Here is a 16,686-nt window from a genome sequence, read left to right as displayed (position 1 = left end):
CTCTTCACCATGGCAGTCCAGTACAGTGCCTGCATTACTGAAAATGCTGCACCAATTTGTCTGTCAATTTCCTGCGCTCTCTTACCCTCACTTGTAAATATCAACCAAAGATATCTAAATATGCCACATTTTGGTCCCCTACTATTTCTGATATTCACTCAATGTTGAAAAGGTATTTCAGCCATGATAGCCCCACACTGAGAGTGTCGGAGTGGCCCACTGCATAGTTTCCTCACTACCTTTGTGACTACTGCCAAGTAAATGTATTCTGTTCGCCCAGACTACTCCAGCCCTGCCTCCTCCACAACGGTCCATGAGTTGTGTTCAGGAGTTACAAAGTGTTTCTTCCATCTCCTGATGAAATCCTCAGTCGCCTCAGTTCCCCACCATTGCTGATAACAGACTTTCTGTTCAGATTCTATGTCCTCAACAACAATGTGGTAGAAGCTCCTCCAGAGGCAGGAGTTTAAATCACTCAGGACAGGGTACTCTACTAGTTGTTACCGCACCAAACACTCTAGACCATTTAGGAACAGGTCTGTCCATTATTCTACACCAAGCTCACCACCAGGTCCAATGAAAAAATGACAAATTTGATCATCAACTTTAGCCTCCAGGTCGCAAACCTTCAGAGCATAATCAGGAGTCATTTATCTGATTAAATTGATAATCACGAACAGATCCTGGGGAAAGGTAAATATCGACCTCTCATACAGTGTTGCCACCTACATGCGGCGTAGCGTAGGAAGGGTCGTGGAGCGCATCGGTCAAGAGAAATGTGTTAATAATTAAATGTCGTAATGATCTGCCAGCACCAGGGGACGCTTGGCAACGCTGATGCAGCAAAGAAATGTGTAGAGTAGACTGTGGTTAAATTGGAATGTATATATGTACAATATGTGCGTCAAGGGAAAGGGGATAAGACGGAAACTAACTAGGAAGAAAGACAATACAAGTAAGAAAATGTAGCACATGGGTTTATTTTGTATTATATTAATTTATTTTATTTTGTACATTGCGTGGGTGTCATGATAGTACTCTTGCCCTGTTTTTAATCTATGTCATTCTTTAAATTTTTTTCTTATTGTACTTTGTCAATGCATTTTGCCTTGCTTGCTTTTTTCACTGCCTGATGGCCTTCTTTTAATGTAAAGCACTTTGAGTTACATTTTCTGTATGAAAGGTGCAATACGAATAAAGGTTATTATTATTATCATTAATACACCAATGATCCCATGTTAAGTACAGAAAACTCTAATGTAATATGTAGGGTCCAATTCTCTTACTCTGAACTCCAATTTCTGGAGCTGCTTCTTGCCTCCCTTCATGGCCAGGTTCTCAGCCTCATCCAGACAGTGCTGCAGGTCCTCCACTGTGACCTCCAGGCTCTTCTTTATCCTCGCCGGGAGAGCACTAGTATTCTGCTGTTTCTTATTTTGAACATTTTTCTCAAAAATGAATGAAACATCTTACAGCTATTTGGGATGTAGAGAATAATACGTATAACCTACAAAACTGCATTAAGCCTTTTTAGATGGCCTTTTTAGCCTTCTCCTCTGCATTCCTGGCTTCCTGAACAGTGTCATCCACTTCACTCTGGACTTGGACCAGGTCAGTCTCAAGCTTTTTCTTTGTGTTCAGAAGGCTGGTAATCCAAAAAATAGGTTTGTTTCAGCAAATAATATTATAATACATACATATTACTGTAAAAGTGATTAACTGGCGAACTCCTGAGAATATATCAGTTTACCTGAAAGTGCAGCAGTCCAACACGTTCACTAGCATCCACCAGCTCCTGCTCAGCCACTTTGCGGCCTCTCTCTGTCTGTTCCAGACCTACTCTCAGCTCCTCAATTTCAGCAACCATGAGACCGTTTCCTACGCTCCACCATGGCAGCCTGTTCCTTGAGGTCTTCCTTGGTTCCTGTGAAGGCATCGTCAAGATGCTATTGAGCATCCTGATTTTGAAATTGTGTAAGGGGAAAAGTCCCCCATAGAACTGTTTGTTGGGACACCTGCATTGATGTACTTAGCATTCAAGTCTTCCTCCATCTTTTTCTTGATTCTCAGGGCATCATTCCTGCTCCTGACCTCAGAGTCCAGAGTGCACTCCATGGAGTCAGTCACTCTCTGGCTGTTTCCCTTGATCTGTTCCATCTCCTCATCCTTCTCAGCCAGCTTCAAGTCAACCTCTTCCTTAATCTGGTTGAGCTCCAGCTGGACACACAGAATTTTGGACTGTTCATGTTCCAGAGTTCCCTTTAGATCAATAATATTTTTGAATACATTGGTATGCTGTGAAGGTATGTTTTGTCATGTATGTATTTTATGTATTTTAAATCTGTTTTTTACCTCAGCTTCCTCAAGTGCACTCTGGCTCAGACTTCTCCGTCTCCACCTGCTTCTTGGTCTTCTCCTGCTCATGGATGCTCTTTCCAGTCTCACCAATCTCTTCAGTCAGATCTGAGATCGCCTCTGCATCGAGGGTTGAGGAATTAGTCAGTATGCCTATCCATAGTAAATATGATGTGTAACATTTGAAAGACAAATATTGTGCTCAAACATCATTAATGAACTCATGTTGTAGGTTCTTGTTTTCACATGTCATGGTTTCTGACTGATCCAGAGCTTCTTCATAGGAGTTCTTCATCTTGAACAGCTCAGTGCTAAGAGAACGAGCCTCTTCCTGAGCTCCTTCAAGCTCTGCCTGACTCTCCTCATATTTCTGCTCCTTTGATTTTCTTCTGCTGCTGATCACCCAGCAATTGTTCATCTTCCATGTTATTCAACAGCCGTCTTGACCTTCCTGATGACTAAATTGCAAAATAAAAAGAACAATAATACATTTCTGGTATGTTCTGCAAAAATATATTATTTCTTTAATTGGAGATTACTTGTTGATTTTTTCGTCAGACTGCAGCTTGTTATTCTCCAGGTCCATGATGGATTCCTGAGCCAGTTTCAGATCAACCTCAAGCTTCTGGCTCTCAAAGTCCATATGGAGCTTTTTCTCTTGCTCTAGACACAGCTTGCTTCTAGCTGCATATTCATGATGATGCTTGTAATTGTATCATTGTTCTTACATGAACATATGTATTTTTGACATACTAGATTTGTTGAAGTCATGTCATTCACTTTCTGCTCCAGCTTGATCTTGGCCATGGTCAGAGTGTTGACTTTGTCTCTCTTTGCCTGCAGGTCATAAAGAGTGGCTGATGGCCACCACAGGTATTTCCCAGATGTGCGTTTGGGTTTAAACCTACTTTAACTTCATTTTTCTACCTCAACCTTCTTACCATACTATAGAACTCTTTTATTAAAAATAAACATTCATTGTTTGATTCATTCATTGATGTCCAGCATGGCACGGTGGCCCAGTGCAAAGTCTTGGGTTCGATTCCCGCCTGGGGTGCTGTTGGCACCGTGCTCCGGTGGGTTATCTCCTAATTAGGAGCCTTTCTATGTGGAGTTTGCATGTTTTCCCTGTGCTCACATGGGGTTTTACTCCATCTAACATCAGTAAGAACCCCCACCAAAAACATGCATATCATCGTCTGACCAACAATGGACATTTGGAACCAGGTCACCGGGCACATCGTCAAATGCTGCCCACTGCTCCTGGCTGCCCCCCCAGAGGAAGGACAAGCCAGGATGGGTCAAATGCAGAGGCCACATTACCCCATCTGAAGTGTGTGTGTATGCATGTGGTGTGTCATGTGACGATTAAAGATTCTTCTTCTATATGGTGTGAGCATTTCTGAATGTAAAATAACCACTTCACTCAGAGCTGAGGACCCTTGTTGCCCTTCGTGTGACCATAAACGAACTTTTCGCAAATAACTGGTGGCACCTAACTTAACTTAAATATAAATATGAATTCTAGGTCCACATCCGGCTACACCTGCATTTTTCAAGGTGTTTTCTTCTGTTTTTCTCCTTCTCCCAAAGAAATTGTGGCAAAGTACTGGATGACACACTTGGTATTCATAGTCTTTTCATACGGATTCTCCACTAGTCGAAAAAATTGGTTTTAAATAAATAGTTTGACGATGATGAATGAGGATTATGTTTGCATGATATGGCTGTTATAACTAATAATCTCACATGCTCAAGACAGACTGGTTCCCCCCATCTGTAAAATAGAAAGCAACAAACATTTATTTCTATACAACACACAGTTTTAGCTAATTTTTAACATCCTTTTTGCCTGCACATACCAGTAAGCATGTTCTGAAAGGCGTTGTCAGAGACAGAGAAGATGTGGGGTGGAGCCTCCATACGCTTCTTGCCTCTGTAGGCATTCACAACTTCCTGGTCGTACACTGGGAGCCAATTGTAGGGGTACACAGTGGCACAGAACAACCCAGAGTAGGTCTGAAAAGGATGAGATCAAAAAGAGCATTGGAACTCTTCTGTTGATGCTGTATTTAAATACTAATCCACAAGAATCAGTAGGAAGGTAGACTTTCTTACGTAGATCATCCATGGTGCATAACGCTCTTTGAGGTTATAGAGCACAGAGACTTCATTGAGATGGGTCATCATGGCCGTGTCCTCAATTTTGTCGTACTTGGGAGGATTCATGGGGGTAACATCCTCCTTCTTCACTGCCCTCTCCGAAAGAATTTAATCATATTTTTAATTCACTTGGACTTGATTTTTTTAATAAGTCAACTACACCCTAACTCTTGTGTATCCAGCACTTTCAAGTGACTTTGCCACCATACCTCTTTGTACATTTTGAAATACAGCTCCTTAAAGTCCCTGTAAAGTGAATTCCATTTTTTTTTCTAAACACATTATACATGTAAGAAAGTAATTGCTAAAAACACGTTAAAAGACTGTGAACTGTGACGTAGTACTGAATTGTGGAGTTAGACCGTTACACTGTTTCTCACCTTTTTTGTGGTCCAGATCTTTTGGGCAGGGCTAAATCATGACTCAATTGTGTAGAGCGGTTATACTTGGCATGGCCCCTCCCCTAACACATTATAAAGACCAGGCATCAGTGATGAAATAAACTATAATCCCTAAATTTGGGATTATACATTGCTTTGAGAATAAACATCTGGAGTAAAATGCATCTTGAGGGAGACAGAGACACCAGAATACACTCTGGGAAGGCAAGCCAGTGGAGGCAGTGTGATGCTCTAGGCAATGCTCTGCTGGGAAAATTATCCAGCAGGATAATGTGTCCTGCCACACTGCAAAAAATATTCAGGAATGGTTTGAGGAACATGACAAAGAGTTCAAGGTGTTGATTTGGCCTCCAAATTACCCAGATCTCAATCCGATCGAGCATCTGCGATGTGCTGGAACAAAAAGCCCTATCCATAGGGGCCCCACCTTGCAACTAACAGGACTTATGGTGATCCACTGTTAATGTCTTGGTGCCAGAAACCACAGGACAGCTTCAGAGGTCTTGCGGAGTTTATGCCTCGATGGGTCAAAGCTGTTTTGGCGGCACGAGGGGGAGCTACACAATATTAGGCAGGTGGTTCTAATGTTGTGGCTGATGCGTGCAGAGAGGACATTCTCAGGAGCAGGCACAAACTAAAAATGGTCATGTATGTGTGATTTATTTGGACATTGTATTCAACATTTTAATACCGCATTGTGTTGTTTTATGCTAATTATCACATAACTAGTACATGCCCCTCAAAAATGTAAGACTTTCTCAGAAATTTTAATGGCACAGTTTAACAAAGTGTCAATGATTCAGTCCTGTGTTCCACAATGGAAGTGAAACTGCTGGTTGAAGTCGTACACTGGGGAAAAGACACTCTTTGTGTGACCCAGTTGCAAAGCCCTTAAGCCCCGGCCCATGCTGCTCACTGTTTGTTGTTCATTAAAAGTTTATTAACATTTCAGGTGTCCCGTTTACAAATTCCACCAAATTCCATGTTGCACGCCCTTGGGTCCTCAGCAATACACCAGTAAAGTGTGAAATAGATTAGATAAACGGTTGTTGAGATAATTGAAGGACATGATAATAGAAAGACAGACAGACAGACAGACAGACAGACAGATAGACAGACAGAGATTCCTCCATTCATAGTTAGATACCATCATTCATTATAATTCTTTTAACATAATTGGAAAAAAAAAAACATAATAACGTATTAGATTAATTTACATTGGTAATGACATATTGTAATATGTAAATTATGCGAATATTTCAGGAGTAAATTCTTCATGCTCACTTAAACACATTATAAGATACTAAACTATTCTATCTGCATAACATACACTGGGAATGGGCATTGTGTTCTGTGATCTTGAAGCTAAATTATTTTACTCATATAATTTGTGTTGATTAATTTATGAATTAAAATGTATATTAAATAGTCAGACCTTTAGGTTTCTTCTTTAACTCGTTTTCATACATATTGAAAAAAATAATAAATAAATCAAAATCTATCAATAAATCATGTTCCTAGCATTTAAATTGTTGCCACCATAACAAGAAACTGTTTTGGAATGCTTAGTGCTAATAAAGTTTTATGATTACATGCCAAGCTATATACCTCAATGGCGCGATGCCATTCAGAAGGGATAGTGTTACATGTATTTCTATTGTTGATGATACACTATACTTCTTCTTTCGGTTGCTCCCGTGAGGGGTCGCCACAGCGGATCATCTGCCTCCAAAACCTTCTGTTCTGCACATCGCCCTCCCTTACACCAACCGCCTGAATTTCCTCCCTCACCACATCCATAAACCTTCTCTTTAGTCTTCTTCTATTCCTCTTGCCTGGCAGCTCCATCCTCAGCATCCTTCTCCTGAAACCCAAATATTTTTCTTTCCATTGTTATGGGATGTGGAGGGTAGGAATAGATGCTCTTTAAATGTTTTTTCCTCCCCTGGACTGCATATCTTCATGCACCAGTGTAAGTTTGAATGTCACAACGCACAGATCAAATAAACACCAATGACGCAGCTGTTAATACCCTACTCTGAACCGAGCGCTCTCAAGTCTAGGTCTTGGGTACACTTGGCACTTGTATTCATGGCTTCTGTCCTTTGATTGTACAAATGAAACAACATTTGGTGCAACTTCACACTGTTAGTCCCATGGTCAGATCTGTGTTTTGATCTGTTCCCTCGTCCCTCGTCCTCATTCCCTCGTCTTATCTTCCATTGAAATATATAACCCTTAAAATAAGTTTTATTTGTGGGAGAGATTTCTTGGTGTTAATGTTGTTCTTTAATTGTAGTAGGTCACATGCAAGGCTAATGTCTGGCAGACAGGAGCTGTGATGGGTTGAATTCATTGCTGTTTTACCTACAACTATGATGTATGTAGAGAGCACGATGTTGGTCTAACATCCCCTGTAGGGATATAAGCCTAGAGCCAGTTTAGCTCTACACTACAATGTAGCAGTGTACAGCTAAATTGCATTGCATTAAATTGAGCTTTCCCTTATTGCCTGTCAAGCTGAGGTTAAAGGAGCATTTCATTAGTGGAATTTGTTCAGCATGGACCATACATTCCTCATAATGTAAATACATCAGGGGTCAGAAAATGAACAGATTATTTAAAAAAGAGAGGGCAGGGCATGAGAAAGGAACAAATTAAACATTGCTTATAATAAAATACAAGCATGTAGGTAAGAAATTATGCATAGTCTCTAATCAGTACATTTACGCAGAAAGGCAGTGTAGCACCATAGCTTTCCATGTAGATTCTGAACGGACTGCACATGCGCCCTGCGATGCATTTCCTGTCAAACTGTCGGACATGCCCAGCGCTCCACACAGCGCAGCGCACTCTGCATATTGCATATTGTGTCAAAGCAATAACAAAATCTGTCATGGTTTGATACAAATTGAATGCTGATATGTTACCTTGTTGAACAGGTTTGAAAATAGGAAGTTGTAACTGAAATAATAATTGTCAACTCTAATACACTCCAACCACATCAGTATTGGTGTGTGTGTGACTGTGCTTGGGCTATAATTGAGGATCCTTCATGGGTTAATTCTTACCCTATTGTGATCTATTGTAACAACTAGCAAGAAAGGTGCCGGAATTTCATGACCAAAAGAGAACATATTGAAAATTTAAATAATGATACAAAGACCTAGATAAAAGAGCACTGGATCTTTTATTGTATGCAATTCACAAAGCTGTCATATTGTGACTTTGAGTGATAAGTAAATAAGGAGAGATTATTCAACAGCCTCTTTTCCCTAAAGAAAAACACAAAAAAATATATTTTAGACAATTTTCAAGGAAGATAATTCCTAAATTAATATAAACACAGAGAGATGGTTATCCAAACCCGACCAATTTCATTCAACCTCAGTCAGAATGTTTTGTGTGTACAGTTCAGATTTTATGACCTGATCACGTAATAATTCACCTTTCAGAGTTGAATTATGAATACATGAAAACACGTGTTCAGTCAAGTAACTATTCACTCAATGCGTAATAAAGGACCTGCATATTTACCTTTCCAGAGTCCCGGCTCTTAGCCCTCAGCTTGTTGACCTGAGTCTCAGCAATGTCAGCACGTTCCTCAGCCTCCTCCAGTTCATGTTGAACCTTCCTGCACTTGGACAGGTAAGAGTTGGCCTGTTCTTCCTGTAAAATAATCCCTTTTGTATTAAAATATAGCTAACATTTTGAAAACAAGTATTTTTATGTATCTCATTGAAACGTACCGCTTCCTCAGCCTGCCTCTTGTAGGCTTTCACCTTCAACTGCAGCTTGTCTACCAGATCCTGCAGCCTGGTACCATTCTTCTTGTCCTCCTCAGTCTAATGTACATTTGAAAACACACAATCGATTGATGAATGAAAAAATGCATGAAAAAATGCAATAGATCTTTAGCTGTAATCATTGTACAGTCAAAGTGGCTACTCTACAAGGACAATGTGTTGCAATCTACCTGGTAGGTGAGTTCCTTCACTCTCCTCTCATATTTGCGGACACCTTTCACAGCATCTACTCCACGTCTCTGTTCAGCCTCAACTTCTGTCTCCAGCTCACGAACCTTTAGAGTGGAATCAGGAATTAATTTGCAAAATAAATTGTTAAAACATCTCCATCAACTTAAGAAATCACTGTTTAATGTTTAAGGTCAGCTCCTTACCCTGGACTCCAGTTTCTGGAGCTGCTTCTTGCCTCCCTTCATGGCCAGGTTCTCAGCCTCATCCAGACGATGCTGCAGGTCCTTCACTGTGACCTCCAGGTTCTTCTTCATCCTCTCCAGATGAGAACTAGTATCCTGCTCTTTCTTCAGCTCCTCAGCCATCATGGCAGCCTTAATTTAAATGTATATTTAAACATTGATAACACTTTTTACAGCTATTTACAATGTACAGAATAATATGTCAAAATGACAACACAGCATAAAGCCTACTGTACATCAGTGATGGCCTTCTTGGCCTTTTCCTCTGCATTCCTGGCTTCCTGAACAGTGTCGTCCACTTCACTCTGGATTTGGACCAGGTCAGTCTCCAGCTTCTTCTTTGTATTCAGAAGGCTGGTATTCTAAAGGGCAAATTAATTTCAGAATTTAAAATCATGGTATGTATGTGTGACTGCAAAATTGATTGAATGGAGAACAACCAGTCAAATTTCACCTATTAAAGTGAAATGATATCAGTTTACCTGAGAGTGCAGCAGTCCGACACGTTCACTAGCATCCACCAGCTCCTGCTCAGCCACTTTGCGGCCTCTCTCTGTCTGCTCCAGAGCTGCCCTCAGCTCCTCAATTTCAGCCACCATGAGACCGTTCCTGCGCTCCACCATGGCAGCCTGCTCCTTGAGGTCTTCCTGGGCTCTAAGAGCGTCATCAAGGTGCAGTTGGGCATCCTGATGTGGAGATTGTGTGAGGGGAAAAGTCAATGATAGACCTGACTGGTGGATCAGATACAGTACATTGGTGTATGAATCTGCTTTGTGCCATACCTTGAGTTGTCCCTGAACATTCCTCAGCTGCTTCTGGGCTTCAGCAGCCTGGCGGTTGGCATGACTCAGCTGAATCTCCATCTCATTCAAGTCTCCCTCCATCTTCTTCTTGATTCTCAGGGCATCATTCCTGCTCCTGACCTCAGAGTCGAGAGTGCTCTGCATGGAGTCAGTCACCCTCTGGCTGTTCCTCTTGATCTGTTCCATCTCCTCATCCTTCTCAGCCAGCTTCCTGTCCACCTCACCCTTAATCTGGTTGAGCTCCAGCTGGACACGCAGAATCTTGGACTCTTCATGTTCCAGAGTTCCCTTTAGATAAAAAAAAAATGTATATATGGTTTACAATTTGTAGGTTAATATTTGATGTTTCTGCAAGTAAAAACAAAATGAAATAGAACATTTCAACATTTGGAAGATGTTATTCTGTTTTTCACCTCAGCTTCCTCAAGTGCAGTCTGGATCTCAGACTTCTCAGTCTCCACCTGCTTCTTGGCCTTCTCCATCTCATGGATGCTCTTTCCAGTCTCACCAATCTGTTCAGTCAGGTCTGAGATCTCCTCTGCATTGAGGGTTGAAAACTATCATTAATTTGGAAGTGTTTCATGCTTATTTATTTCTTTAAAAAATAAATGTTGTGCTCAATAATGACTCACGTTGCAGGTTCTTGTTTTCACGTTTCATGGTCTCCAGCTGATCCAGAGCTTCTTCAAATGAGTTCTTCATCTTGAACAGCTCAGTGCTGAGAGAACGAGCCTCTTTCTGAGCTCCCTCAAGCTCCGACTGTCCCTCCTCATATTTCTGCTTCCATTCTGTCAGAACCTGTAGAGTAATTTTTATGCAGCCATAAATGTAACCAATTGTCTTGAACGTCTGATATCTTTCCACAATGTCATTATAATTCATTTCAACACACTTTGTCAAAGTTCCTCTGCTTCTTGTCAAGGTTGGCAGCCAGTCCATTGGCTCTCTCCACATCATTCATGAGGTCCTCAACCTCACCCTGGAGTCTCTGTTTGGTCTTCTCCAGAGAGGCACATTTGGAATTCACAGCCTCGATCTGCTCCTCAGCCTCCTGAAGGCGCTGGGCAAGCTTTTTCCTGTTAATGATTTACCAACGTTAAGTATTGTAGTTCTTTGAAACCAAATCTTAAGCTGGTCGAAGGAAAAAAAACTTTTCTTACTTGGCCTCCTCGAGCTCCTCTGTGCGCTGGATAGCATCAGTTTCATACTTGCTCCTCCACTGAGCTACCTCACTGTTGGCCTTCGACATTCCACGCTGCAGTTCAGCCTTGGCCTCCTGCTCCTCCTCAAACTGTTCCCTCAGGAGATCACAGTCATGGCGGGCTGATTGTACACCGTGTGCGAGAGCATTTTTGGCCTGGCAAAATAAAATCACGGGAAATAAATCAAACCACAAATGTTAAACCATTCAGAAACCTTAGACTCCTTATACTGTTAGCAAATAAAACGTAACATTTTTAACATCTCTCTAACCTTGACTTCTTCCTCAATCTGTCTCTTCAGCTCGTCAATCTGCTGTGTGAAGGCTTGCTTTCCTCTGGTCAGCTGAGAGACAAGAGCTTCTTTCTCCTCAAGCTGACGACCAAACTCACCTGAGTGGAAATTATTTGGTTCATTTTTTTTTCTGTATTTTCAGTTAACTCTTTGTAACCAACACAAACAGTTAACTTAATAATCATATTCACAATTGTGCTAAGAATTGATTATTGTATGAAAATACTTACCATTCTCTGTCATCAGTCTTGCTCTCTGACCACTCATGTCATTTATCTGGCGAACGTTTTCATCATTCTTCGTCTTGATCTCACTAAGCTGGTCCTCAAGTGTACGGCACATCTTCTCAAGATTTCCCTGTGAATGAATGTTTAAACATTTCAGGGTTTTTAGTTCCTGTCCCTCTATAATGACAACGCTATTTGAATTTAATAAAATTGCACTACCTTGGCCTTAGCAACTGCCTCCATGTTGCTGGAGAGGTCATCGATCTCCATCTTGTATTCACTCTTCTCCTTTTCAAGCTTCTGCTTGACACGCTGGAGGTTGTCGATCTGCTCTCCCAGCTCTGCAACACTGTCAGCCTGCTTCTTACGCAGAGCAGCAGCAGTGGCTTCATGCTGCAGGGTGGACTCCTCAAGGTCACGACGCAGCTTCTGGAACTCAGCCTCACGCTTCTTGTTCATCTCAATCTGAGCAGCAGTGGCTCCTCCAGCCTCCTCAAGCCTCTCACTGATCTCTTCAAGTTCCCTGGAGAGGTCAGCTCTCTGCTTCTCAACCTTGGCACGAGCAGCACGCTCAGCCTCAATCTCTTCCTCCAGTTCCTCAATACGAGCCTATCAAGCAACGTGAGAACAAAATTGAGAAAAAATGATGTATCTACATGCATGATTACATTTTTGTATACTGTAGATCATGTTACCTGAAGTTCCTTGATCTTTTTCTGAAGCTGAGCTCCCAGTGACTGCTCATCCTCAATCTTGCTAAGCAGCTGACTTGTTTCGAAGTCCTTCCTGATGATTGAATTACAGAATAACATTCAATAATAATGTATTTCTGATATTTTACTCACATTAGAGAATTTCCTTAGTTTGACATTACTTCTTGATTTTTTCATCGGACTGCTGCTTGTCATTCTCCAGGTCCATGATGGATTCCTGAGCCAGTTTCAGATCTCCCTCAAGCTTCCTCTTGGCTCTCTCAAGGTCCATACGGAGCTTTTTCTCTTGCTCCAGAGAACCTTCAAGCTGCATTTTCATAATTTTGCTTGTAATTATATGATGCATATAATTCCATAAATGTACATATTTTTACATGATAGATTTGTTGAACTCACATCATCCACTTGCTGCTCCAGCTTGGTCTTGGCCTTGGTCAGAGTGTTGACTTTGTCTTCCTCTGCCTGCAGGTCATCAAGAGTCTGCTGATGGGCCTCTTGGAGGGCTTTCTTCTCCTTTGTCAGCTTAGCAATGCTCTCATCTTGAGAGGCCATCTCCTCAGTCAGGTTCTTCACCTAAATTTCCCCCCCAAAAAAAGTTTGTATGATTGGTTGATTATTACTATAATTATGTGATAATGATGACTTTGACTCTTCATTTACCTTGTTCTCAGTGGCATGTTTCTCCTTCTCCACTTTGGCCAGGGTAAGCTCCAGGTCATCAATGTCCTTCTTGAGCTCAGAGCATTCATCCTCTAGTTTCCTCTTCTTTGCAGTCAGCTCAGAATTGATTTCCTCCTCATCCTCCAGCCTTTCAGTTGTCTCTTTGAGTTTGGCCTCCAGCTGGATCTTACTCTTGATGAGTCCCTCACACCTCTCCTCAGCATCTGACAGATTCTCTGATTCCTGAGTGGGATGACAATAAAGGAAATCCCATCAAATTGAATTCAAGAAATTAGTAGATTCAACGGCAAAATCTGCTTTGTCTACTTACAGATGCCACTTGTAACTGAAGATTATTCTTCTCCTGCAGAATAGAAACCATCTTCTCCTCCAGTTCCTTCTTCTTGGCGAGGGCAGTTGCAAGGTCAGTTTTCATCTTGTCATAGTTCTCCTTCATCTGGGCCAGCTCCTTCTCAGTCTCAGCACTCTTCAGGAGAGGCTTTATCTTGTAGTACACCTTCATCCATGGCCAGTGTTTGACATTCATGAATGAGCGAACGTTGTACTGGATGGTGAAAACAGCATCCCTAGAGAGGGTAATACATTCAATAAGACATTTTAACATTTGGTAAAATAAATATGCATTCATCATGTTAGATTTATCATTTTGTACATGCCTCGTTTCCATCATCTTCACAAACTCCTTCCTCATGAGGTAAGCACGGCAGAGAGCCTGAGTCAATGTGACCAGAGAAGCAAGCTTCTCATCTCGCATCTCCTCAAGGGTACCCAGCAGACCAGCTTTGAAGAATACCTTAAGAAAGCATAGACAATATGTCATGCCAATGACAACCATCGTGCTTTGATTTAATTGATACTGAATAGCATAATATTTATGGATTATTACCTTGGTGTGTCCAAATTTGTACTCATCATGAGGCACATCAATCGATCCAAGCAGCTTCTCAGATGCCTTCTTGTTGTCAATGAACTGGCCCTCAGGGATGACACTGGCATTAAGCACTTTGTACCTATTGCAAGCATTTTTATTAATATTCAAAAAGTCATTAATTTATTTAACCTTGTGTGTGATTGTTTTCATCATTAGATAGAATACCTCTGTTTGAAGTCAGCATAGAGGATTCTGCTTGGGAAACCTTTTCTGCAAATTCTGATACCCTCCAGTACACCATTACACCTCAGCTGGTGAATTACCAGGAAGTTCTCCATCAGACCTGTGAACGGTTGTTTTCAAATCATTATACTGTAATACAACTACTAAAGCAACCTTGATGAAGAAAATTGTTGGTGTACCTGGTGTTTTTGACTCATTGGGAATCAGGCAACGCACAAAGTGAGGATGAGTGCTTCTCAAGTTGGTCATCAGCTTCCCCAAGTTCTCCTGTAGATATTTGAGATCATATCAGATATTTTAATGAACAATATTTTGAGGTAAGTAACCAACTTACACTAGTTGAACTTAATTCTTACCCTGAACTGTGAGGACACCGTCTGCATGGAACCACCCTTCTTCTTTCCTCCTTTCTTGCTCCCACCTGACTCTGAATTGATAAATATGTATTTTAATTTAAAACATTTTGTACTTTTAAGGCATCGCTTATCAAAAGCTTTTTGGAAATGTATTTTGTGCATCAATGTTAATATTACCACAAGTATAGTTTATAATCACAATGAAATCTAATACTTTCGATCCCTTAAAATTGCAATTGTACCTTCAGCAGCAACAACTGGATACAGGACAGGCAGCAGCTTAACCGGAGACTTCTGATATAGCTGTATAACAGACTCATTCAGGGGATCCTTGTTCTTGTCCAGCCAACCAGAAATGTTATAGTCCACAGTTCCAGCATAGTGCACCAGGGAGAAGTGGGCCTCAGCTTTGCCCTTGGCAGGCTTTGGCTTCTCAAAGGCTTTGGTTTTACCAAGATGTTGGTCATACAGCTTGTTCTTGAAGGTGGTGTCGGAAGCCTTGGGGAACATGCACTCCTCTTCAAGGATGGAGAAGATGCCCATTGGCTTAATAGGAGGAAATCGGTAGGACATTTTTCAAATAAATATCAATTTGAATAAGATGTAGAAGCGATAAGATTTCTAATCATTACCGTAGTTTTACCTTCTCAATAAGCTCAATACAGGCAGCCAAGTCCATGCCAAAGTCAATGAACTCCCAGATGATGCCCTCCTTCTTGTACTCCTCTTGCTCCAGGACAAACATGTGGTGGTTGAAGAACTGTTGCAGTTTCTCATTGGTGAAGTTGATGCACAGCTGCTCCATGCTGTTGTACTAGAAGTGGAAAAAGGATGGAAGGAAAACTTTTCAAATCAATGTTGTTAAAATTTTAGGCTGAAATATATTTCAAGGCAATGCCTGTCAGATATCAGAAATACTAATAGAATAAACCTACATCAAAAATCTCAAAACCAGCAATGTCCAGCACACCAATGAAGGACTGCCTTGGCTGCTTGGTGTCCAACATCTGGTTGATACGGATGACCATCCACAAGAACATCCTCTCATAGATGGACTTAGCCAGGGCACTCACTGAGTTCATCACCTAGAATAAATGTCAGTCAGTCTTCTTCCTTTGCATTGTTCACTCAAATGTGGATAAAATCATGAAACTATTAAATCCTACCCACCTGAGGTACAGTCTGTCCCTTGGTGACATACTCATTTCCAACCTTCACTCTGGGGTAGCAAAGAGCCTTCAGCATGTCAGCTGAATTCAGGCCCAGCAGATAGCCAACTTTGTCAGAATCTGAAAGATTATATTGAATAAATACAGAAATTACAAAAAAGTTAAATGCAACACTCAAAAAAATGCAGAGAGAACAATTAATTTTACCATTGAAATTGATCCATTTTGATATAAATTTTTACTGACCCTCTGTGCCATCTGGTTCAGCCTGCTCCTCACGTTGCTTCTGCTTGAACTTCATGTTACCATGGTGAAGCACAGCACCAGTAAACTTAAAGATGGCCATCTTCTCATCACCGTTGAAGCCCAGAATATCGATGGCAGTCTGTAGTGACAAAAGTTGTAACCAATAACTATTGATTGTGATTGTTATTGTAATGTAATTTGCAAATAAAAACATTTCCAAAATGTAAGTTTACAGTTGTATGAGTTATGTGTTATGATGCTAGAAAAGGCTTTGAAAATTACTGACATCAGTAGCAACCAGCTCCTCTTTGTCATCAATACTGGCCACAGTGATCTGACCCTGACTGCACATGGGGAAGTCGTAGGGGTTGGTGGTGATGAGGGTCATCTCTGGAGGTTAAATAATAAGACAAGAATATAAGGGAAATACAGACTGTGTGAACAATTTGTATTTCACTATTACCATATCGTCAGTCATTAAGTTTACCAATAATCTCAGGTTTGTGGTTGGTCATCATCTGGTAGAAGATGTGGTAGCCTCTCTCATCTGGAAGCTGGAATGTCACTCTGGACTTCTCCAGCAGATCTGTAAGAATGGTTCATCAACCAAAATCTACTCCAAGTAAAATAAGAGTCAATTTCATTTGCACTTTCACTGGATACGTACATGTCTCAATATCAGCAGAAGACAGTTTGCCAGTTGTGCCAAAATGGATTCTGATGAATTTACCCTGTTTTGGAAAAC

The 16,686-nt window shown here is 41.1% G+C and overlaps 1 protein-coding gene across 1 annotated transcript in view; it reads right to left on the bottom strand.

The window, feature by feature from the left end:
- Positions 1-8,090: 8,090 nt before the first annotated feature.
- LOC307243001 (uncharacterized protein) overlaps positions 8,091-16,686 on the bottom strand; it is a 29,182-nt gene continuing 20,586 nt past the window's right edge. The window contains 33 exon segments of the mRNA XM_080017651.1: positions 8,091-8,194; positions 8,457-8,588; positions 8,669-8,764; positions 8,896-9,000; positions 9,100-9,270; positions 9,375-9,500; positions 9,621-9,824; positions 9,921-10,229; positions 10,355-10,479; positions 10,574-10,739; positions 10,834-11,017; positions 11,102-11,298; positions 11,415-11,533; positions 11,666-11,792; positions 11,882-12,271; positions 12,358-12,448; positions 12,537-12,682; positions 12,772-12,948; positions 13,036-13,278; positions 13,367-13,622; positions 13,713-13,849; positions 13,943-14,066; positions 14,153-14,270; positions 14,350-14,437; positions 14,527-14,597; positions 14,769-15,072; positions 15,170-15,340; positions 15,462-15,611; positions 15,697-15,815; positions 15,942-16,080; positions 16,228-16,331; positions 16,429-16,527; positions 16,609-16,672. Coding sequence (XP_079873777.1) covers positions 8,174-8,194; positions 8,457-8,588; positions 8,669-8,764; positions 8,896-9,000; positions 9,100-9,270; positions 9,375-9,500; positions 9,621-9,824; positions 9,921-10,229; positions 10,355-10,479; positions 10,574-10,739; positions 10,834-11,017; positions 11,102-11,298; positions 11,415-11,533; positions 11,666-11,792; positions 11,882-12,271; positions 12,358-12,448; positions 12,537-12,682; positions 12,772-12,948; positions 13,036-13,278; positions 13,367-13,622; positions 13,713-13,849; positions 13,943-14,066; positions 14,153-14,270; positions 14,350-14,437; positions 14,527-14,597; positions 14,769-15,072; positions 15,170-15,340; positions 15,462-15,611; positions 15,697-15,815; positions 15,942-16,080; positions 16,228-16,331; positions 16,429-16,527; positions 16,609-16,672 — 5,073 coding nt within the window. The 3' untranslated portion in view covers positions 8,091-8,173.

The sequence above is a fragment of the Zeus faber genome (assembly GCF_960531495.2).
Source record: "Zeus faber genome assembly, chromosome: 17".
Lineage (NCBI taxonomy): Eukaryota > Metazoa > Chordata > Actinopteri > Zeiformes > Zeidae > Zeus > Zeus faber.
Note: the sequence above shows the minus strand (reverse complement) of the source record. Positions and strands in the feature narration are given on the sequence as shown.